This window comes from Oculina patagonica, chromosome 5, assembly GCF_052425735.1.
Source record: "Oculina patagonica isolate OP01 chromosome 5, crgOcupat, whole genome shotgun sequence".
Taxonomy (NCBI): domain Eukaryota; kingdom Metazoa; phylum Cnidaria; class Anthozoa; order Scleractinia; family Oculinidae; genus Oculina; species Oculina patagonica.
Window position 1 is genome coordinate 29,754,068 of NC_135762.1, and position 23,989 is coordinate 29,778,056.

The 23,989-nt window shown below is 38.8% G+C and overlaps 2 protein-coding genes across 2 annotated transcripts in view; one reads left to right on the top strand and one right to left on the bottom strand.

Annotated features, from left to right (window-relative positions):
* Nucleotides 1–497: 497 nt before the first annotated feature.
* Nucleotides 498–4,217, bottom strand: LOC144655112 (uncharacterized). Its single transcript, XM_078515329.1, has 2 exons — nt 4,151–4,217; nt 498–2,851 (listed from the first exon to the last, which is right to left on the bottom strand). The coding sequence occupies exons 1-2, from the start codon at nt 4,212–4,214 to the stop codon at nt 498–500; spliced, it is 2,418 nt and encodes an 805-aa protein (XP_078371455.1). The 5' UTR covers nt 4,215–4,217.
* Nucleotides 4,218–15,028: 10,811 nt separating this feature from the next.
* The window catches only part of LOC144655113 (uncharacterized), a 37,300-nt gene continuing 28,339 nt past the window's right edge, over nt 15,029–23,989 (top strand). The window contains exons 1-3 of the mRNA XM_078515330.1: nt 15,029–15,243; nt 18,542–18,678; nt 19,831–19,969. Coding sequence (XP_078371456.1) covers nt 15,029–15,243; nt 18,542–18,678; nt 19,831–19,969 — 491 coding nt within the window. The remainder of the gene's footprint in view (nt 15,244–18,541; nt 18,679–19,830; nt 19,970–23,989) is intronic.

Below are 23,989 nucleotides of genomic sequence, written 5' to 3' on the forward strand. Positions count from 1 at the left end.
TGTTGGTTCTCTACAGTAATGTTCCGGACAAGCCATGAATATCAATGATGACGGATCGTTGGATGTGGGATAACCCCAAAAGTTCGGCTTAGCAGCTATGTTCCTTTCAATACAGCTGGCACCAAAGGGACATCGTAGACATTTAACGGTTTTGTTTACAATTAAGCCACGTGAAACTCCTCTTTGAATACTGTAAAACCCGGGAGAACAAAATTGGCAAGTGTATTTCAAAACGGTGACATTTATTCTGCAAAAGCTGTTGTTTTGCTCTGTATACACGAAATGTGTCGTATTATCCAAGAAAAGCTGGCTTCCGATAGGACATTGGATGCTCGAATTATCATCCATGTGTACGTAACCTCCGTTGGAGATGTCTAGTACGGAATAGGGAGTCCTTTCAGCAGCAAACGACACCATAGTTGTATTTTGATGATTTATAGGTCCGCTACTTTCTGACCGCAAGAACGTCGATTTTTGAAACGTAATGCCGTTTCTTGTCATATTCTCTTTTGTTGAAGAGAATATACAGTCTTTAAAATCCACTTGGCCAGTTCCATATGCAGAATAAACATGTCCTGAATTCTCACCAGCGAAATTATTTCGAAATCTACATCTTTCAAAAGTTGTGTGGCCATTATTACGTTTAATCCTCCATTGCCCTCGAATAAGGTATCTTCAAATGTCACGTGAGTCTGATAATGCCAAAGAGGATGAACGTCTTTCTCTGTTTCCTCATTGACACATCCTGGACTTAGCTGTTTATCAGAACTTGAGATAAAAGATACAGCGCCAGACGACATTTTGTAAACGCTAAACATGCTAACGTTATTCCAATGGAATCGAGAGAAACAAAACCCGTTAATAAATGACGAGTTTTTTATGCGTAACGTTTTGTTGCCTCGAAATAGCAAGGCAAAAAGGTTGCATGGTTTCGAGTCAAATGTTACGTTATCCAGTTCGATAATGACTTTCGAAAAACTTAGTTTTTTCAAAGGTTTTTTATAGATAAATAATCCAAATAATTTGGGTGCAGATTGTCTGTTGGTGAGATTGAATATGGTGTTCTTAATTTTTAATTCCACCTGTCTTGGATCGGGTGATGTTACCACCATATCATGGAAATTGTCGAGGAAGGTGCAGTTATTGATTGACGCGTTCAAAGGGTGGGCTTCAGAATATGCATTTAGCAACAAGTCCTGTATAAAGAGTCCGTAAGGATGTAAAGTTAATACATTGTTTTTTAGAGTGATGTGAAATCGCGAAGATAAATATAGACCACAAATTGCATTGCCACCATTGCCTTGACCAGAAACAGAACCTCCTTGACCAGATAGAGAACTGTCTACAATTGTTAATGTGCCCGGTTGTGTATTGAAGGAGACTACACCAACAACGACATTCTTCACGATGTTGCGAACAAATGTGCAGCCAGTAATAATTACATCTGTCTTACCACCCATGTTGACTACTGTAAGAACATTTCTTATGGATTTGATGTTGTTTTCCCAGAAAGAATCACTGATGATCACTTTGCCATTAAATAACGTTAGTCTGATACCATCGCAAAGATAACGGAAGCCAAAGCAGTCACGCACTCTTATTTCTCGGAAGCTTGCAATCAACTTGTTTGTTCTTGTTGACTTATTCATTATTCCTGGCTTTTGGTCTTCAATCAAAACTGCACATCCTAAACCAGCGGCACATTCAGTGAAATTAACATTTGTAATGTTCAGACTCAATGTTCCAATCTCACTTTGAGCATACAAAGCTCCACCAAATTTAGCTATGTTCCTGCGAAACCTGCTGTTGAAAATAGCTAAAGACCCGCGCACTGTTGAGTTAAAAAACATCGCTCCCCCTCTTTCGTCTGGAAGTTGCTGTCCAACAAACGACGAGTTTTGAATTTCTACTTGGGCTTCCTCAGAATGAATCTTTATACATCGCAATAAACTGTTGTGAGAACATCTAAGGTTGCTGAACTCGACACGAGTTTTCTTTGTATTCGAATTGTACAAACTGTTCACCAGGTGACGCGCTTTTCTACCAGCCGTTCCCTTAACAAAGTTGGAAATGGTATTGTTGAACAGCCTGACGTCATTATATACCTCGCTGGTTACGGCTGATGGTAGATCAAGATTAACAAAATGGCCATAGTTCTTCACAGATGTAACATTGGAACAAGATATTTGGACATGTATACTGGACGACATATTGGTTTCTGATTGGATTGTCACTACACCCCTTGCAAACCGCGGGTTGTGAATTCCATTTTCCGAAAACTTTGTCTCGCTTATATTTATGGAGAGAAATTGATCTTTGACTACAGCATCACTTTCCAACGTGATCTCCACACAGGAAATGTTGTTCTTGAAGAAAGAAGACCGGTGAATATTTAGGCGCATTCTGGCGTTGTTTCTTATAAAACTACTAAGAGCAATGGACGTGCCTTCAAAAGAACAGTTTGTAACCGTTAGAATTTCACAATCGTGGAACATCAGTGGTGTTTGGCGGAAAACAATACCAGATAAAGTAATGTTCAGTGGAAGAGTAGTCGACCTCTTTATAAAATGAAATCCATTAATACATGAAATTAGTGGCGTAGCTTTCCAACCCTCTATTTCCAAACTTTTCTGAACGACAATTCCCGGTTGTTGCTCGTGCGCCATTTCTGTGTTACAGTCATAAGGATTTCGCTCGGTGCCAGTGCCATCAAGATAAATGTGTCCTCTCCTGTCCACTTGATAAACTGCTTTAGCAATAGACCTACATGGATGACTGACTGTACCACAGCTTTGGGAATCGTGTCCACTCAGGGAAACATAAACATCAGTAAATCCATGGTATTGAGCAGCTAAAAGAAATGCAAAACGATTTAGTTTTATTTACTACCCTTTTTGTATGATCAGTACATTTAATCTGATTTGATAAGGGAACGGTCTATGTCACACTGATCAGTAAAAGACATGAACGTGCGAACTTAATTAAAGAATTGGCAGGCGAAAGAAATAAAATTTTGCAAACTGTTTCCACTTCCTTAGTATCAAGATCTATCGAGGGCGAAGTAATGTTCTTTTCTTGCCACATGTATTAGTCACTTTTGGTTAATGCTTAGTTCATACCGTAATCCAATTAAAGCGTAATCCTAGACGAACCAAGAGATTGTCCTGCAAGCAATGCTTAAACATTACAGAATTCATCCTTTAATAATAACAAATTACGATATGTAAGATTTCGTAATGAGGGTAAGGCTGGAATGAATACTCTTTATTTTATTTCCCAAGTTTGGTTATATTCCAATACTTGAATTTTTTGAAGACGGCGAGAATTCATCTCATGCAGCTTAACTTTAACTTGTCAATCTTACAATTTTATTATTCTATGGGTATTATCGTTCCCGCATACAAAATTTTAAAGGAACTCACTTTCTCGTTTTCCGTTTCGAACGTGGGGACTAAACACCATGAATGCTAAATTGTTTTTCTTTTAGTGCCGTGTAACTTAAAAAACAGTCCTTTAGTGCATTTCCCCATCATACAGTCCCCACTCACACCAAAATGTTGCGCTCTCTTGATGACATTATCATCGATTTTGGTGCTATGTCAGAATAATTACATCAATTTACTTGATGAATTCCTTCCTTCCCGGTTCAATTCTGAAAACTGAAATTTGTCATGGTCAAATAATTCTCTTGAAATGATATATTATGGATGAGTCCTTAGTGTAATTGCGGGAAATAAAAAAATCACTACAGTGGAACCTCGATATAACAATTGCAAAGAGTCAAGGGACTGCCAAAAAAACGTTCGCTATATCGAGGTTTCCTTATATCGGGGTTGTTTCTCGTATATTTTTCTATTTCTAGGGCAAAGAATAACATTCGCTGTACCGAGGACTCCGTTATGTAGAGGTTCGTTAAATCGAGGTTCCACTGTACAAGAAAAAAAAACCTGTCAAACAGAATTTATCTAATCCCTAAATCAGTGGAGAAAGGAACATTGGGCTGATCAATAATATTTCTCTTGTCAAATTTCGACTAATTGCTGTCGAATCTATTTTCGTTGAAATTACAGGAAATCTGATCATTTGATCAGATAATTTTGTTCTGTAACATAATAAGTTTACAAGGTACTAGTTTGCTTTTGGTAATTACCTGATAACTTGCTTGATAGCGAAAAGAAGATCCAAACGGCCATAAAAATCCGCAAATACGCCATTGAAAGTCCTTCCCAAGGGACGCCGAAAACCGATCTCGCTTTACTTCCTTTTGTAGTTGCATTACATTTTCTAATCCCTCTGATGCGAATGCTGAAACACTTTTGAATGTGTGATCGAGTTAAAGATGTTCAGAAACCGAAATGTCTTTAAAGCATGGAAAGCGAAATATATAGACGTTTCCGCTGAGCCAATCCAGTTAAGTTTCCAATCCCGTTCTCATTTGAATTTTTAAAGATTGACATGTTTTCGTCATTCGATATGACATTTTAATTATATATTTGTTTCGTGATCTTTCAGTTTCGGGAGAATGCTTCAGGACTTGGTCTCCCTCCTTTCGAGAATGGCCATAAATTATAAAAATCTGGGCGCCTCCCAGGGGCTTTGATCATTAATTTAAGGAAGCACAGAAATCTCTACTGTTAATAGGAACTCGGTACGGATATCTTCAGTGAACAACGGATATTTTTTCAAAGGGGAAGGGAACATGTAAGGTAATGAACTGAAAAACCAAATTTCTGTTCTGAATTTTTGAGCGACTTTCAGTGTTGCCTTGGTCTAGGACCGGAAAAGACCGCAAAGCAAACAAAGATATTGTCAAAATCAATCCCATGAGGTTAAAAAGGCTCAGACGAAGGGTTAATGCTTTCAAACTGGCTGTTACAAAATGAAAACAGGACAAGTAACAATCCATTCGAGACAACACAACATCTACTAGAACGTGTCTCTCATTAACATAACCCATGGTAATCTCCTAAAGAGGGATTGTCGTATAACTGGGGTCCAACCCTCTATCGTCAGCTTTCCAAACTCGCATTCAAAGTGCCACTGTCGACGCATTTTGAACAAACAAATGTCGCAACTCTTTAAACCACCTTTTGGTGAACTCCACTAAAAATTAATCATTACCTGTCACAAAGTTTAAAAATATAGTTGGAAAATTCTCGGACTAACCGCCCAGCTAGTTAAAATAAACAAAAGACTGACTGGCATTCTCAGTTATCGCTATATTTATTGATATGATTCACCTTGCATTGTTCCATGTGTGTAATTACTGCAACGTAACCTTTCCTAATAGCTGTTTATTAAATGTTACATGTAAAGTTTTGTTATCCTCTTAATATTATGGTGGCTGCAGATAAATATTGTCTTCGAAACACCCTACTTTCGAAATCTCCAATCACTAAAAGCTAAAACCTAAAGTTATTATGTGTTTAAACAATCATTTCATGTACTACAGTAAAGAAAAGTTTACAAAATCAAACTGAAATTTCTTTGCTTAAAACAAGAAGTATAGTAGTTAAAACCTACAAGTTACACCTTTTGGATGCCTACGCGGAATGTTTATATCTACTCTTGCAGTCATGGTACGAAAAGTTAAACATTCTGAAATCAAAACATGCTTCAAAATCCCACGAAACCAGAATACACTATAAACAAAATAAGACAAATTACAAATTAACATAACAAAACATTCTCACCAAAAAAATTAAAAGCATTCATTCGGTAAAAAGTATTAGCTGTTTAAGTTTTGACAACTGACCCTTCTATATCAGAAGGACTTCTTTAAAATCGAGCGTCTCAGTCATATTCAGTAATATCCAAAAGAGGTCTCCGTTGGTCTGTGAGCCATTGAGGGCTCCCAAGCTGACGCGAACGTCCAGTAATTTGCTTGATCAGAAACACCAGCAACCTAGCCAACTGCGACAGAATCGCAAAGGTGACCAAACCAGACACTAACACTGGCACAAAAGCAAGGGCGCACACCTCAAACCATTCTAGAGTGTCCAGATAAGATCGGTAAGGCCCGTCAATTGTGATACCAAATGACATCAGGGTCGCTTTCGTCAGATTGATGAGGGCAATCAGAGTTAAAGCGGTAAGAGACAATGTTTCAGCTTTGTTAGCCAGTGGTTCTCGAAATGGTTTCTTCAAAACGTGATGAATGGTCATCAGTAAACATGCTGCAGCCATGGAAACCATACGTAACATCGAACTTCTCATGAACGATTGGCACGCGAGGAGAATAAATCTTCGACCGATCAAAACGCTTTCCCAGTAAAGCGTTCCTTTATCTTCACCGTTTGGCGGACGGAAAGGACCGTGAAGTACTTCCAAGACATCTTTGTTCACAGACTGAGCTCTGGTGGAATTTTGTCTTGTTTGTTTCTGCATTTTCTTAACAAACCAGTAGATGAGAAATGGCAGTGGAAGCATGCAAGCAGCGAGGAACTCTCGTGCAGTAATGGACGCATTGTAAAGCTTGGAGGAGCCGCAGTAGAGAACAATGATGAAGGGGACCACGAACACTGCAATATAGGCCAGAAGAACATACTGCCACCACTGCATACATGGAACATTTGCATCGATAAATAACCTCTTAGTCGATCCGATCGAGACGCAGTGCATTAGCTTCAGGGACGTTTCTGCCAACCTTTCGTAACCTAACAGCAATACTTCCATGACAACGGCCATGTAATGGATGAGGGCCGGTTTTTCTTTTCGCCTTAGCGTGTTGAAGACAGAGTGGACGCAATAGATGAGTACAATGTCAGTCATTGTCATGAAAACTGTACCAGAAAGGACCAACTGCTTAGTTACCGCTGTTATCCCTGGAAAAGGGCAACCAATCCCATGGTTTATAGTTCGAACTTGGAAATTAAAGGCGGCAATCACTGTATAAATAAACGGTAACTTTTCAAGAAGGCTTTCTATGGAACCAACCATCAGTAGTTCGGCAGCTTGATAGAAATAGAATGTGATTTTAATGTAGCCATTGTCCGCACCTGAGTGTTGATGGAAGCCACCCAAGTCTTCATTTTCATGGTCATCTTTTTTTCTTCTAAACCATAATATCTGATTTGCAAGAAAACCTAAGATCGGAGGTTTCCACAACAGGTAGAGGGCCAGTCCAGTTGTTAACAAAATTGTCAAAATCCAAAACCAGTAGTTGTCGCATTCCTCATTTTTTCGACATTCAGCTGAAAAGAGAGTTTCACTGTATCCTCGATTGCATCTCCCACAGAGAGTGCCCGTTCTGTTTCCCTGACAACTGTTATATCCTTGTGTCTGTGATGTAGGTTTTCTACAGTAATGTTCCGGACAAGCCATGAATCGCAATGATGGCGGATCGTTGGATGTGGGATAACCCCAAAAGTTTGGCTTGGCAGCTATGTTCCTTTCAATACAATTGGCACCGAACGGACATGGTAGACACTCAACTGTGTTGTTTACATTTAAACCACGTGAAACTCCTTTTCGCATACTGTAAAATCCGGGAGAACATAACAGGCAAGAGTACTTCAAAGCAGTGATATTTATTCTGCAAAAGCTTTTGTTTTGCTCTGTATATACAAAATGTGTCATATTGTCCAATAAAAGCTGGCTTCCGATAGGACATTGGATTGTCGAATTATCATCTATGTGTACGTAACCTCCGTTGGAAATGTCTAGTACGGAATAGGGATTCTTTTCAGCAGCAAATGACACCATAGTTACATTTTGAAGATTTATAGGTCCGCTACTTTCTGACTGCAAGAACGTCGATTTTTGAAACGTGATGCCGTTTCTTGTCATATTCAGTTTTGTTGAAGAGAATATACAGTCTTTGAAATCCACTTGGCCAGTTCCATATGCTGAATAAACATGTCCTGAATTCTCTACAGCGAAATTATTTCGGAATCTGCATCTTTTAAAAGTTGTATAGGCATTACATATGTACACAGCACCAGCGTTCAATCCTCCATTGCCCTCAAATATGGTATCTTCAAATGTCACGTGGGTCTGATAATGCCAAAGAGGATGAACGTCTTTCTCTGTTTCCTCATTGACACATCCTGGACTTAGCTGTGTATCAGAACTTGAGATGACCGATACAGCGCCAGACGACGTTTTGTAAACGTCAAATATGCTAACATTAATCCATTGGAATCGGTCGAAACATAAACCATTAATAAATAACGATCTTTTTATGCGTAACGTTTTGTTACCTCGAAATAGCAAACCAACAACGTTGCATGGTTTCGAGTCAAATGTTACGTTATCCAGCTCGATAATGGCTTTAGAAAAACTCAGTATTTTTAAAGGTTCTATATAGATTAAAAATCCAAATGGGTTGGTTGCAGCCTGTCTGTTGGTGAATTTGAAAACGGTGTTCTTTATTGTTAATTCAACATGAGTTGGATCGGGTGATGTTGCCACCATATCACGGACATTATCAAGGAAGGTGCAGTTATAGATTGACACGTTCAAAGGGTAGGCTTCAGAATATGTGTGTGGAAACAAGCCTGATATAAAGAGACCGTAATAATGTGAAGCCAATACAATGTTTTTCAGACTGATGTGAAATTGTGAAGCTGCAAATATGGCCATATTCCCATTGCCACTTTTGCGTTTACTAGACACAACACTGTCTACAATCGTTAACGTGCCCGGTTGTCGACTGCTGGAGAATACACTAACAACGGCCATTTTTCCGTTGTTGCGAACAAATGTGCAGCCAGATATAGTCACATCCGTGATGTCACCTATGTTGGCTACTGTCAGAGCAGTTCTTATGGATTTAATGTTGTTTTCCCAGGAAGAGTCATTTATGATCACTTTGCCATTAAATAACATTAGTCTGATACCGTCGCACAGACCATGAAAGCCAAAGCAGTTACGCACCCTGATTTCTCTGAAGTTTGCAATCAACCTGTTTGTGTCTGTTGCCTTTTCCTTTATTCCTGACTTTTGCTCGACCAAAATTGCACATCCGACACCCGCGGCACATTCAGTGAAATTAACATTTGTAATGTTAAGACTCGATGTTCCAATTTTGCTATGAACATACAAAGCTCCACCACCTTTAGCTATGTTCCTGTGAAACCTGCTGTTGAATATAACTATAGACCCACGTAATGTTGAGTTAAAAAACATCGCTCCCCCAATTTCCTCTGAAAGTTGCTGTCCAACAAACGACGAGTTTTGAATTTCTACTTGGGCTTCCTCAGAATGAACTTTTAAACATCGCAATAAACTGTTGTGAGAACATCTAAGGTTCCTGAACTCAACACGTGTTTTCTTTGCATTCGAATTGTACAAACTGTTCACCAGGTTACGCCCTTTTCTACCAGCCGTTGCCTTATAAACAAAGTTGGAAATGGTATTGTTGAACAGCCTGACGTCATTATATACCTCGCTGGTTACGGCTGATGGCAGATCAAGATTAACGAAATGACCATAGTTCTTCACAGATGTAACATTGGAACAAGATATTTGGACATGAATACTGGACGACATCTTGGTTTCTGATTGGATTGTTACTACACCGCTTGCAAAACGCCGTTTGTGAATTCCATTTTCTGAAAACTTTGTCTCGTTGATATTTATGGCTAGAAACTGATCTTTGACTAAAGTACCACTTTTCAACGTGATCTCCACACATGAAGTGTTGTTCTTAAAGAAAGAAGACCGCTGAATGTGTAGGCCCATTTTGGCGTTGATTCTTATGAGAATACTTAGAGCAATTGACGTGTCCTCAAAAGAACAGTTTTTAATTGTTAAAATGTCACAATCTTGAAACATTAGTGGTGTTTGGCGGAAAGCAATACCAGATAAAGTAATGTTCAGTGGCAGAGTAGTCGACCTCTTTATAAAATGAAATCCATTAAAACATGAAATCAGAGGCGCGCCTTTCCAACCCTCTATTTCCAAACTTTTCTGAACAACAATTCCCGGTTGTTGCTCGTGCGCCAGGCCAAGGTGGCAGTCATAAGGATTTTGCTCGGTCCCAGTGCCATCAAGATAAATGTGTCCGCCCCAGTCCACCTGGTAAACTGCTTTTGCAATAGACTTGCATGGATGACTGACTGTACCACAGCTTTCGGAATCGTGTCCACCCAGCGAAACATAGACATCAGTATACCCAGGGTATTGAGAAGCTAAAAGAAAAAAGTATCACACCGTATAGTTTAATTTACTACGCTTTTTGTATTAGCAGTATATTTGATAAGGGAACGGCCAATGTCAAAATATTTCAGTTAAAGCAATGAACGTGCGAACGTGCATTGCCATAGCTAATGAAAGAAGTGGCTGTAGAGCGAAAGGAATAAAATTTTGCGAACTGTTTGAACTCATTAGAATCAAGATCTATCGGGAACGAAGCAATGTTCCTTTTGCCACATGTATAAGTCACCTCAACTGACGTATACTGATTAGTTCAAAACGTTATTGCTCAACACGTAATCCTTGGTGAACCAACATGTTTTAGTTACATTATAACCAATAATAAAAATCATTTACGATACGTAAGATATTTTAAGCAAGGAAAGGCTGAAAATAAATATTCTTTATTCTTCTTTTTCCGAGCTTATTTTATCCCAATTTATTTGAAGGCGATGAAAGTTCATCTTATGCAGATTCACTCCTGTCTAGCTCATTATTCGTTCCCCCATACAAAATTTCAAAGGAACTCCCTTTCTCGTTTTCCGTTTCGAACTGAACAGCACGAATGTCCAATTGTTTTTCTTTTGGTGTCGTGTACCTTTAAAATTGCGCATTCTAACAATTAAACAGTCTTCAAATGCATTTCCCATCATACAGTCCCCGCTCACACGAACATATTGCGCTCTCTTTATTACATTTTCGTCGTTTCTGGTGCTATATCAGAATAAATTCTGCTGTTTATTTGATAACTTCCTCCCTTTCTGGTTCTGAAAACTGAAATTTGCCATGGTCAAATAATTATATTGAATTGAAATATTATGGATGAGTCCTTGGTGTAATTGCGGGAAATAAAAAATCACTACAGTGGAACCTCGATATAACGAAGGGTCAGGGAACTGCCAAAAAAAACGTTCGCTATATCGAGGTTTCCTTATATCGGGGTTGTTTCTCGACGTATATTTTGCTTTTACTAGGGCAAAGAATAACATTCTCTTTACCGAGGAGCTTTGTTATGTAGAGGTCATTAAATCGAGGTTCCACTGTACAAGAAAGGAAATTTACGTCTTGAACAGAATTAAACTAATCCCTGAATGAGTAGAGACAGGACAATTGGGTTGATCAATAACCTTTCTCTTGTCAACTTTCGACTGATTGCTGTCGAATCTATTTTCGATGAAATTACAGGACATCTAATCATTTGATCAGATAACTTTGTTCGCTGACATAATAAGTTTGCGATATGCTAGTTTGTTTCTGGTAATTACCTGATTTCTTGCATGATAGCGAAAAGAAGATCCAAACTGCTATAAAAATCCGCAAATACGCCATTGAAAATCACCTCCCAAGTGACGTCAAAAACCGATCTCGCTTTTCTTCCTTTTGTAGTTGCACTACATTTTCTACCCCCTCTGATGTGAATGCAGGAACACTTTTGAAAATGTCAAGATTAAGATCGCAAGGAACTGAAATATCTTGGGCATGGAAAGCGAAATATGTAGTCGTTTCCGCTGAGCCAACCAAGCTAAGTTTCTAATTATATTCCGTTCTCGTTTTTGAAAGTTTAAAGGTTGACACGTATATTCGACATCATATTAAGCAATTATTGGATGAGGCTAAGTATGATATGATATATTTTTGCTGAATTATTTAATTCAGTACAGTAACTGTAAGATGTTATGAGGAGGAGGGTGTTATCCGCCGAAGCCGAAGGCTGAGGCGGATAACACCCTCCTCGATCTGCATAATTCTTCATATCATACGAAAGCCGAATTCAAGAATTGTTTTATTATTCATTCAAAATATTTCCAAGTGCTCTAAAACACAAAATTAATTAAAATGGCTACTAACTTTGGCGTAGAATCTTCGCTAACAGTGGCCAATTCCTCCGGTGTCGCTGGTTTTTTGATGTTTCTCTCCTAAAGATAAGCTTTAAAAATCAAGTGACTTCCCTTCGAAGCTTTTTTGATGTTTTTGCTATCTTTATCATCTAATATTTTGGCCATTTTTTCGTTGCAATTTTGAAATTTAGCGACCATTTTCGCCTTCGGCTGAGCTCTGTACAAAGCCGTTGTTACGTGACGTCAATCGTCCAATAATTTTTCTATTATTGGACAATTGACGTCAATCGTCCAATAATTATTACGTCATTCGTCCAATAATAGACGCGTCTTCCAAATTTGGTCGGTGCTAGCCGGTAAGTTGGAATTAGCCGTGGATTGAAAGCCAATCAGAAACGAAGAAATATTTTGAGTGAATAATAAGTACTATTAACTGGAACTTGGTAGGGAAAGCTCTAGTAAACGACTGATTTTTTTATCGGAACAGGAGAGGAAATGCGAGCGTGGGTAATAAACTAGAAAAGAATCCGTTCTGATTTCTAGCTAGCGAGTTTTAGTGTTGCCCTGTTCAAGCTAGGAACGGAAAAAGACAGTAAAGCAAACAACCATATTTTGAATGCTCCGACGAAAGGATAATGTTTATAAGCAAGCTCTCAAATTCGTTGTAAGGCCATTAATTAACCTTTATCAACTTCACGTTAGTAAGGGCTAGACTTGTCTTCCGACGCAGCAGAGCTGTTTCCTTGGTGATAAAGTAGCTAGTTCCTGTTTTAATGTTGTCGTTTTATTAGTTTATTGATATTATTTCCTCCAATTCTTTGTTATGGTTAGGGACGGACCATTAGGAATTGCCGGAGGTGGGGTGACTTTTCCAAAAAAAAATTCCTGCAAGGGAAACTTGTCTTTAAAAAATCATGCAACCGAAAAAAGAAAATCCTGCAGACAAGTAGGCCTTAAAAAAATTCGTGCAATTAAAATATTTTAACGCCCCCCCCCCCCCCCCCCACGTCCTCCTGCTATTTCTGATGGTCCGTCCGTTAACGTTGCTGAATGAAGTCTTCCAACAGATGAGACGATCATGTTATGCAACCGTCCTCCTGAAAAACCAGAAGCATGGGTCTGTTAATTTTCTATGGATATGGGGCTCTGCTCTGCGGCCCTTCGGGCCACTCAGGGAGCTCCGCAGTTTTGGAGCAACAGTTTTGGAGCAACTGGTGGTGGAAAGGATTAATACTGTAGAAAAAGCAGAAATTCTTCCATAATTATTTCATGCCAGCCAAAACTGGCTGTTAATGCATGACTTTGGCCTAAACCAAATGTTGCTACAGAAATTCTGTTAGAACATCGCTTCTTTTTATATCCGTGCAAGTTAAATAACGACTTTTTAATAAATTTCAAATTGTCTGCTGTTTTAATTCGAAAAAAACGTGAAAATCTCTCAGACATATGTTTTTAAGTGATTTTAACATCAGTAAAATCTTTACCAAAATTTAAAGGTAAAAAGAACGATTTTTCCATTGTATTTTACTTAATCACAATGCCGCGGCTGGTTAAATGAGTATATTTTGATTCAACAATTAAATTCGGGTTCCTTGCCAACCAGTTGTAGAGAAAGCATTTATAATTTTCAACTTATTTTAAGCCAGACAAAATTGTCTGTTAAAGAATGACTTTAGCCTAAAACAAATGCTGCTACAGAAATTCTGTTAGAACATCCCTTCTGTTTATGTCCGAGCAAGTTAAACAAAAACGTTTAAATAAAATTTAGCATTTTATTTTAAATGTCTGCTGTTTCAATTCGACAAAACGTATAAATCTCTCAGACATATTATTTTTAAAAATTTACATCAGTAAAATCCTTACCAAAATTTACATTTAAAGCTTGACTTTAGCCTAAATCAGATGTTGCTACAGAAATTCTGTGAAAGCATCCCTTCTGTTTATGTCCAAGCAAGTTAAACCAGCACAAAGATTTAGTGTTGCAGGCCGTCAGAAATTTCCTCATCGAAGGTCGAAGGAAAATAGGACAATGATCCTAAGCCGTATTTGCCGGTGCGCAAGAAGAATTGTTGTACTCCAAGCTCTGCGACTAAGAGTTGTCAGTTTGGTACACGAAAGACACGGAGGAGTTGTAAAAACAAAGTAGAGACTTAGAACGAAAGCCTGGTGGCCTGGGATGAATCGCGATGCAGGGAGAAGATGTGCAGAGTGTAACTAGACTGTTACCAGCTAGTTACTAGAGACATTCCACGCCCACCAGTGAAACCAGCACTGCTACCAAAACAACCATTGAAAGAAGTAGCTGTGAATCTTATGGGTCCATTAACGTATGGAGAACACCTGTTTGTTCTTGTCGTTCATTTCAGAAGGTGGACGGAAGTTGATGTCGTTCGAACAACCACCAGCAAAACCATCATTCATTGCCTGAATGCCCAGTTTGCAGAACATGGATTACTTAAAGGTCTACGCACTGACAATGACTCAAACCTGGTGTCAAGGGAGATAGAAGAGTATTTAGAAGAAATGGGGATTGAGCACCGTTACACAACACCTCTGTGGTCAAGGGCTAATGGCGAAGTGGAAAGACAAAAGAGGTCGCTTCTTAAATATTTATATTAGAGCAGCTCAAACAGAAAGAAAGAATTGGAGGGATGAGCTTAACTGGTTCCTTTTGGCGTACAAGTTCACGCCACATTCGACTACAGGATAGAGTGCTGAATTACTTGTTAGAAGAAAGCTTGCAACTAAAATGCCGGAGCTGGTCGACGTAGAAGAAGATAAAATAGAAGCAAACGACCAAGGCGTCCGTGATCGGGAAACCTAGAGAAAACAATTCAACAAGGACTATACCGACAAGAGGTTTTATGCCAGAGACCGAAATGTGAGAGAAGGAAACACCGTTCTGGTTGAGAATAAGAAAAAAAAACAAGCTGTCACCAAGCTACGAAAAGGAACCATATGAGGTGAAGTCTAGGTATGGGGACCAGGTGGTATTGTAATTACCACAGGGGGTTCAGTACAAGCGAATCCTTCAGCATATTTAACCCTTTGATATGCCAGATCAGGAAGAACAGGGAACTTCACATCAGAACGCTGAATCACGGTATGAATCTAAGACCATTAAGGTTCCACCTATGAAAGAGAATCCTGTTCCGATGGCAGAATCACAACCAGAAGCTTTACCTACCGCTGAACCTATAGCTGAGCAGCTATTGAGGAGATCCGCCAGAATTAGTTGCTGTCCAAGATTGTTGAACGATTACGTTCTGTACTAAACATAGTGAAATTGACACTGTCACATTCATTGATGCGTTAACATTTGAACATTCTTATATGAACTGAACTACAAGGACCATGTTTTATTGCTAAGGATGACTTTCTTTTGAACCTTTGAATATGAACTGAACTTTAAGAACATGTTTTAAAGGAACTACAGGTTTGTTGTATTTTCTGTTAATATTTGAGGTTAACCATTTACGCGAAGAAAGAGAGGGATTTAGTGTATCAGGACAGCGGATGTACGTATGAAACATGTACATACGAGTGTTTAGAGATGTATAAGCGGGTGGAAAACTTGAGCGGACGTGCACCTGGTGTACTGTGATTTCAGCATATGTTTAAGACTTTGTGGCTTGCCTTAGCGGCTCTACTATACTACACCTTGCATTTATCAAATTAGAAGCGTGGGAACGCTCAAGTATGACTGGATAAAAATAGCAGAAATGCACATGCTTGCGGAAAGAATAAAAAGGTGAAGGAGTTAGTAAGTAAACTCGAATTGCCTTGTTAAGCATTAAATACTTTGTGGAAATTTTTTAAAATGAAGAGATAACTTGTTATGCGGCACATACATCGGGAAAAAAAACAGAGATAGCATTTGAAACAGCATAAAATATTGTATATGACGTGTCGAACTCGGATGCACGACGCACGACGCACGACCCACGACGAACCACCTGCGACGCACGACCCACCCACCTACCCACGCCTATTAGACAGTCTCTGTTTATGGTTCTTAGTCTTATAAGCAAAACTTGAAATTTGACAATATGATTAATAGCCTGTTCCCTGGAGATCAGTAGACGAAATAGTTCTGGACAGCATTGTATATTTCGAAACAGTAGTGTTTAATTGTTCTTCGCAGGTTAAATAACTCTTAGTTAACTAAAGCTTTACGCAAGTTCAACGACTCTAACCTCGCATTATAGCGAAAAGAAATGATCAAATTTCAAGAGCTAAAAAAGCGCAGACTTTTCCTCCTTACTCACGGTTTTGCTACAGCTTAATATAGCAAGATCGTTTAACAGATGGAATTTCAAAACAATATTTTAATTAACAGTTTTGGAGCAACTGGTGGTGAAAAGGATAAATACTGTAGAAATAGCAGAAATTATTCGATAATTATTTCATGCCGGACGAAACTGGCTGTTAAAGCATGACTTTAGCCTAAATCAAATGCTGCTACAGAAATTCTGTTAGAACATCTATTCTGTTTATATCCTAGCAAGTTACACAAAAACATTTGAAAAAAATTTTGCATTTTATTTTAAATTGTCTATTGTTTCGATTCTACAAAACGTGAATATCTCTCAGACATTTCCTCTAACGTTATATTGACATCAGTAAAATCTTTACCAAAATTTACATGTCAAAAAGCGCAAGTTTTACATTGTATTTTTAATGTCGCGGCTAGTTAAATGAGTTTACTTTGACACGATAATTAAAAGCGAGTTCCCTGCCAACCAGTAGTCGAAATATCTTTGATATTTTTCAAAACAGTTTGGTTAAATTGTTTCCGCAAGCTAAATAACTTCAATCTTGCATCATAGCAAAGAAAATCGAATCGTGACAAAAGAATGAGAAACCCATTTCTGTTTAAACGGTGGCCAAGGTAGGTAAAGTCTGCATACGAGCCTAAAGTGGCCCATCAGGCCGGAGCTTATTCCGGTTTCGGTAGCATGAAGCAACTAGGAGTATTTTTACTCTTCCTTGGATGGGATGCTTGGCAATCACAGGGTTACTCCCAGCATTCAATTCGCCGGTACCTATTTATACAACTAGGTGGAGAGAGGCACTATGAGAGTAAAGTGTCTTTCCCAAGAACACAACACAGTGCCCTGGGCAGGTCTCGAACCTGGACCGTTCGATCCAGAGTCCAGCGCACTAACCATTAGGCAACCGCGCCTCCCACGGTACACTGAGATCATGCCCTCCCTCCCTCCCTTCCTTATCACTTCGGGGAAGGAGGTGATGATACATTTACTTGTCAGATCGTATGTAAAAAAAAAAAACGGATTCTGTTTTCTTTTCTGATTGGTTGAAAAACAATACTTAACGAAGCGGTGTTGACCAACTGGCAGTCGTATTCAACGAGACTACCAGTCAAAAGCTGGTAGCATGGCTTAGCCGAAGCGTGTTTATTGGGAGGAAGAGTTTTCTTCTACGTTAGCTGAAGTCCCGATGAATTTCAAGTGTAATTCTCTGAAGGCAGAACAGATAGAGTGCTGAGTAATTTGTTAACATTAACATGTTTTGACAGTTCTTCCAACGAGTTTCGGAAAAATTTTAATATACCAAACAATTCCAGAGGTGTTGCAATGTTTATAAAATAAAGCGACACGATGACCTTGTAAACAGCTCTTGTCCATGAATTCCTTGTTTTCTTTTTTGTGAGCTGAGATAAAGGGACGGTATCTACAGCTGGAAAATACATGTTCACAAGCGCCATCTAACCCTGCTACCAAAAGCATTTTTTTTTTCAGCACGGCAAAGTTTTAATATGGGCTGTATATGTAAAATTATTCTGCAGACGTTTTATACGCCTCGTGGAAATCCGAATCCCGAATTTACCGCCGACTTCAAAGAGTGGTTTGACAGCTCGACCGCACCTTAGTTTATGTAAATTAGCATGAGGTTGGCAGCCGGTTAAATAAATGTATTGGGCGTTCTTTTACCCTTCTCCCTTAAAAAAAAACCGCCTGATCGCAGGTAACTCCCACTGTGCCCAAGGTAGCTTTAAACAAATACTTTTTCCCTACTCACTGCGTTGCTGCAGCTTTCTTATCGCCAGTCTAAGGAAGTCTAGACAGACTTTTATCATAGCACAGCTTGAATCCCAATACAATTCAACATCTATTCAATACTATTAGTAAATAGTTTTGGAACAACTGCTTCTGCGAAAGTTAAATAGAAAGAGTTATTCTTTGATTATTCTGTTAAAGCAAGAAGAAGGTCCAAGTCAAATAATGCTATAGACATTCTGTAAGAAAATACGCTCTATTTATATCCGAGAAAGTTAAACAAAACGCTTTACTGAAAATTTACATTTTATTTTATATTATCTCCTATTTCGACAAAACGTTATCAGAAAAATTTTCAGACCTATTCTTACCGTAATCAGTAACTCCGAACAAAAAGTTTAATGTAAATTGGCGGAATTTTTAAGTTGTACTTTACTCCATCGTAACGCCGGGGCAGGTAAGTTACAATGATGCATTTAAATAATATTTTGGTATATGGATTATCTTTGTCTACAGTTTTGATTTTCTAATCTTCTGCTTCTACAGGATGAATCGCGAGGCATCCTTTCAGAGAGGAACCATGTGTGCGATTATAGAAGTAAAGTTCTTCTGCATCGAAAAAATACTTTTCTTACTGTTAGCCTCAATGTGGAGTGAAAAGAACGGCTCTCTCGCCGTACAAGGTGAAAACCTTTTTCTAAGCCACCGTTCTGAATATTCGAAAAAACACATTTTTTTCTATATTCAATTTTGACCCGGGCTCAAATCAAGTAGCGCATAAACACAAAAACTGAGAGTTTATTCCGGGATAGTCATCGCTCTCTTGGACTCCTTTGGTCTTGATGTAAATAAAACAGCTACAGTCCGAGTCACAATTAGCTGGGACACTTCACACGCCCGGTAAATTCTCTTTCCCATCCCCTTCCACATCTTGCAATTCTGTTAATAAGAATCTGCAAACTAACTGACAATGACAGGGTGGGGGAGGGGTGCTTTCTGTACAAACAAATGTATCATCAATTGAAGTTGTGCGGTGCAGTTACGAAAATATTCTGTCAGTGTTAGGAGTAAAAAATAACTTGTATAACTGTTTTTGCAATGGGAGAGTACCTTATTACATGAAACTTTCACGACACGTTACTTTCGCGATTTTGAGGTGCGTATATTTCGCGACACTTAAATTTCGCGATTTTGCGAAAACTTTGTATTTTGAATCACGTTAATTTCGCATTTTTGAGTAGGACACAATTCACATTTCCTTGACAATATTATTTAACATGCCCTTGAATTAAACAAAACGACTTCATCAAAGGAACAATAACGTCAAATTAACAAAAACGCAAGGGCGGGACTAAATCTCGGCAATAGCAACAACAGAGCAGTTCTCACAATGTCTACAAGTAGGTCATGCTTGTACGTGCATGAGTTCTTGTTCTTGAGTCATTGACGACAACATCCATTTACAATGAAAATTCCTTCCTTTAGTGGTACTAAACTTATTCTTTCTTGATTATAGGCATAATGTGAGTCACTTGTTTATCGTTTAATGTTATGTTCGCGACACTTGTTGTTCGCGTCACTTTAATTTCGCGATTTTTTTGAAATCGCGAAATTCGCGAAATCAACGTGTCGCGAAAATCTCATGTAATAAGGTAGCTGTAGTGTTTTGCACTACAGTAGTGTAGCGTTTTTGCATTGTAGTGTTAGCACACTAAGCTAACAGGATTAACAGTAACATGTTGGCTATTGAATAGTTCAGCGTTTAAATTGTGCTTCACGTTTCCTGTTGACTGTTAACCTAGAGAGCTTTATGAAGTATACTTTCTTCTTAACAGGGTGTGGCTCAGTGGTAAGCAATACACTGATAAGTCCTGGATATCCAAATGATTACCCAAGCAATATGGACTGTAGTTACGAAGTTCCAATTGCAGATGGCAAGGAACTGAAAATTGACTTTCGTGATTTCGACGTTGGGTATCTTTTATCATGCGAGTAAGTAGCTGCAAAAACTGACGTATGCGGCAAACCATGGATAGTATACTATCCATGGGAAAACTGGAATAAGGAATAAGGAATCGGGGAATGGGGAATGGAGAATGGGCTGGGGAATCTTCAAAATGGGGATTCTTTAAAAGCGGGTATCTTTAAAATGGGGAATCTTTAAATTCGGAAATATTTAAAATGGGCAATATTTAAAAGCGGAAATCTTTAAAATGGGCAATATTTTAAAGCGGAAATCTTCAAAACGGTGAATCTTTAAAAGCGGCGATCTTTAGAACGAGGAATCTTTAAAAGCAGGAATCTCTAAAATGGGGAATCTTTAAAACGGAAAAATCCTTAAAAGTGGGAATCTTTAAAATGATGTGCCTGGCGAAGGGTTCAATTTCAGTTGTTCACAACCCTGGGTTTTACTTTTAAAGAACTTTGCCGATATATACTGAAGTTTATTACAGCGTTAACAGACATATAGATTAACTTCCATTGAGGAAATTTAAATCCAATAATTTTTCAGTTGCAAAAAATTAAATGGCGACCGAGCTGGGAAACCACATGAAATGCCTGATTGACGGAAACGAATGGCCAACTGCTCGCGGGAGTTTTGTGGCGGGAATTTGCTCAGTATAATTAGCGTAATAATGTACCTTATCGACAGCCAAGACTGCAATGGAATAAAGTGCACATTTATGGATAAGATTGCCGCTGATGTTTATTCCCGCTTTAAAGATTCCCATTTTAAAGATTCCCCTTTTTAAGATTCCTGCTTTTAAAGATTCCCACTTTTAAAGATTCCTAGTTTTAAAGATTCCCGCTTCTAAAGATTCCCCATTTTGAAGATTCCCGCTTTTAAAGTGCTACTACGATCAAATTTTGGGATACCTGTTTTTTCGTCTGATCGGTAGTTAACCTTCTATAGAACAAAAGTTTCAAAGCATATGAAAAACTGTACTTTTTCGGCCATGAAAGTCGATCAATTTTCGTCCGCCATTGAACCGCCATGTTCCTGTGGCTTGATTACCAACTACGGAGGCCAGGCTCAGACTCGTACCCAGTCGCTTCTCTTGCTTGTTCAGCAGCGCGCAAGGCATCAAGGGAATGACGAACATCAACCTCTTCGAACGTAGCGAAAACGAAAAAACGAGTAACGACTGGGCACGAGTCTGGGCCAGGCTTCCCGGGAAAAACATTTGACGTCATTTTCTCAAGTCGTATACTTTCTGAATCACTGCTATCGCTGCAGGTAAGAAATTCGTTGCTAGAATGCGAACTAGCCATTAAATATTGTCAAATTAACAAGCCTTTTAGGTGAAATAAAGCTTTCCTCGATCGATTGAGTTGAGAAAATGACGTCACAACAAAATGAACAATAAGGTTTCAATAAATTACTGCAAGCTAAATTCTTTTGATACCGCGGGTTCACTAGAACATAAATCTTTTATGGCGGACTCGAAAACAGCACTTTTCCAAGCTCAAAACTTTTGGTTCGTGGGACCCAAACTTTATTTTGACGATATACATAGGTACAACCGCATCTGGTAAGCCCTAAGAAACGGTTTTTTGTTTCATTTGTAACATGAAGATGTGATCGAATTAATAGATAACGGAGCTCCCGAGCGGCCCTAAGGGCTGCAGAGCGGAGCCCCATAACCGCTGTCAAAACAAGGTATCCACTGACCAGTATCACAGGACCATATCGCGGGATGAAGTGTAGAGCTCATCACAGTTGACTGCTAACCAGGGAATGGTTTTTCATTGCAGGGATGACTATGTAAAGATAACTAGCGACAAAGGTCAGCCATTTGGTGTGTTCTGTCGTCACAGGACTGAAAAAGCTGTTCTAGTAACTGGAACGTCGGCAGTCATAAAATTTCATTCAGACTTCTTTTTGGAAAGAAGAGGATTTCAGTTATTTTTTACTCTAGTTCCAACTGGTAGGTACTGCATTTAATATGCCATTTGATCTTTCGGTCATTCAGACGGGTAACTTAGCCCCGTGATGTTGTCCAATTCTCCTTGCGGTCCTTGCGAGGTATTGACTTTATTACCGTCAAATTCTGTGATACGCGACTTTTTTAATCAAACACCAACAAGCAGTTGGCGATAGGCTTTCGTCAACCGGCTTATTATGTCATTTTTGAAAGAGATGTTAATCTGGAACTCAGTCGACCAAAGAAGAGCGGAAAATTTTTACTTAGATTTGCATTGGCGAGTCATATATGCACAAGTATTTACTAGTAGTTGATGATGAGGCAAGAATACTTCAAACCGAACTGATATAAAATTTGCACAGAAAATTGACATATCTTCAGAAATACGCAATCCGTGGATTCTGGTTATACTAGGACGCTGGTGTTCAATTTCGGGAAAAACCAAAACCGACCATAAAGACCATAAACAGAAGCAGATAAAGAAATAGGAAGGATTATTGTAAATTTCTTTTTCTGAAATTACTATAGGACGTTCAATTCATTTGGAGTATAACTTATACTCCAAATGAATTGCAATGGCTGCCAATAACAGAAGTATATAAAGACGAATTCATCAGCAGAGACTAAGAGTACGGAACAGAAAAAATGTCTTCGATCAGTCGATTCGTGAAGGCAATGGGCTTGACAAAAAGACCTTCTGTTAGCGTTTTTCTAGCTTAGAAAGGAAGGACACTAATAATAGTAATGACGTCAGGATTAGGGTGTAAACAAAGCATACGCTTTTGCATTGTAAGTCAGGCGCTATATTTCTCTTGTTACACGATTCGAAAATGTAAACAATGGTGAATTTCACTTAGAACAATTTGCTTTTTCTAGACGAGTCTACCAAAGACAGAAGAAGTTTTCACCGATCCTACCTCAAGTTATGTCAAGCCCATTTTTTCACGAATCGATTGTCGACAAAAAACTCTAGTTAGCCGTGGTTAACATTGTTCTTGTGAAGCTAACTTTTTCACGAATCGATAGTCGAAGGTATACTTGTCTTCCTGGCCATGTTTTATCCACTGCTGAATTTCGTCCCCGTACCCTTCCGGGTATAACATATCCTCTGCTACTTCCAGGTATAGAAAATCAATATTCCAGCTTATTTCTTTATCTGGTCTTGTTTATAGTCTGTTTAGCATGTCCCCTAAATTGCCCGGTCGTACATGTTAGAATCCGTGGAGGCGTTGTTCTGAAGATACATGCACTTTTCTGGGCAAATGTCCGGCCAGCGTGAAGTGCTCTGGCAACATCAAGTAAATACTAGTAAATACTTGTAAATATATGACTCGCCAGCACAAATCTACCTGACAATTTTCTGCTACAGTTTATTTGTCAATCGAGCTTGAGTTTGTATTTGACCTCCGCGGTAAACTGGGAAACGCCTGTTATAAAAGGTCATAATAAATTTTGATCGAAGCCTTTCTCGACTGCTTTTGATTCAAAAGATCGCGTATCATTGAATTTGATTTTAAACAAGTCAGACTTACAATTTAAAACTTTGAAAAGATTATGCAAAACTAACTAACTATAATTACGGATAAGCATCGTAATCAATAATCAGTAATTAATGCTTTTACCTTGGCAGGGAATAATACGCAAGCCCCGGCCGGTATGTAATATGTAATACATAGATAAAGACAAGCCTCAAAGCGGAGCTTTACTGTGATTTATTTTTTTAATGGACTTTATAACCTTAAATATATCTTACCGCATTGCAAAAAATGCTCGCGACAGATCATATTTTCTTAAAGTAGAACAAAATGAGCTCACAGAAATTAGAAATAAAATTACAGCTAAACCTGTTAACTCAACTGGGGTAGCAGGGATGCCGCAGTGGTGAGAGTGCTCACCTCCTACCAATGTTGCTCGGATTTGATTCCGGCCCGGGACCCTATGTGAGTTGAGTTTGTTGTTGGTTCTCGCCTTACTCCAAGGGTTTTTCTCCGGTTCCTTCGGTTTTCCACCCTCCTAAAAAGAGCAACATTTCCAAATCCCAATTCGACCTTGATAGAGGACCCGCATA

Coding starts and splice junctions, on each gene's coding strand:
- LOC144655112 (XM_078515329.1), bottom strand. CDS start 4,214: ATGGCGTATTTGCGGATTTTTATGGCCGTTTGGATCTTCTTTTCGCTA. Junction 2,852..4,150: donor GCTATCAAGCAAGTTATCAG/GTAATTACCAAA, acceptor CATTTCTTTTAG/CTGCTCAATACCATGGATTT.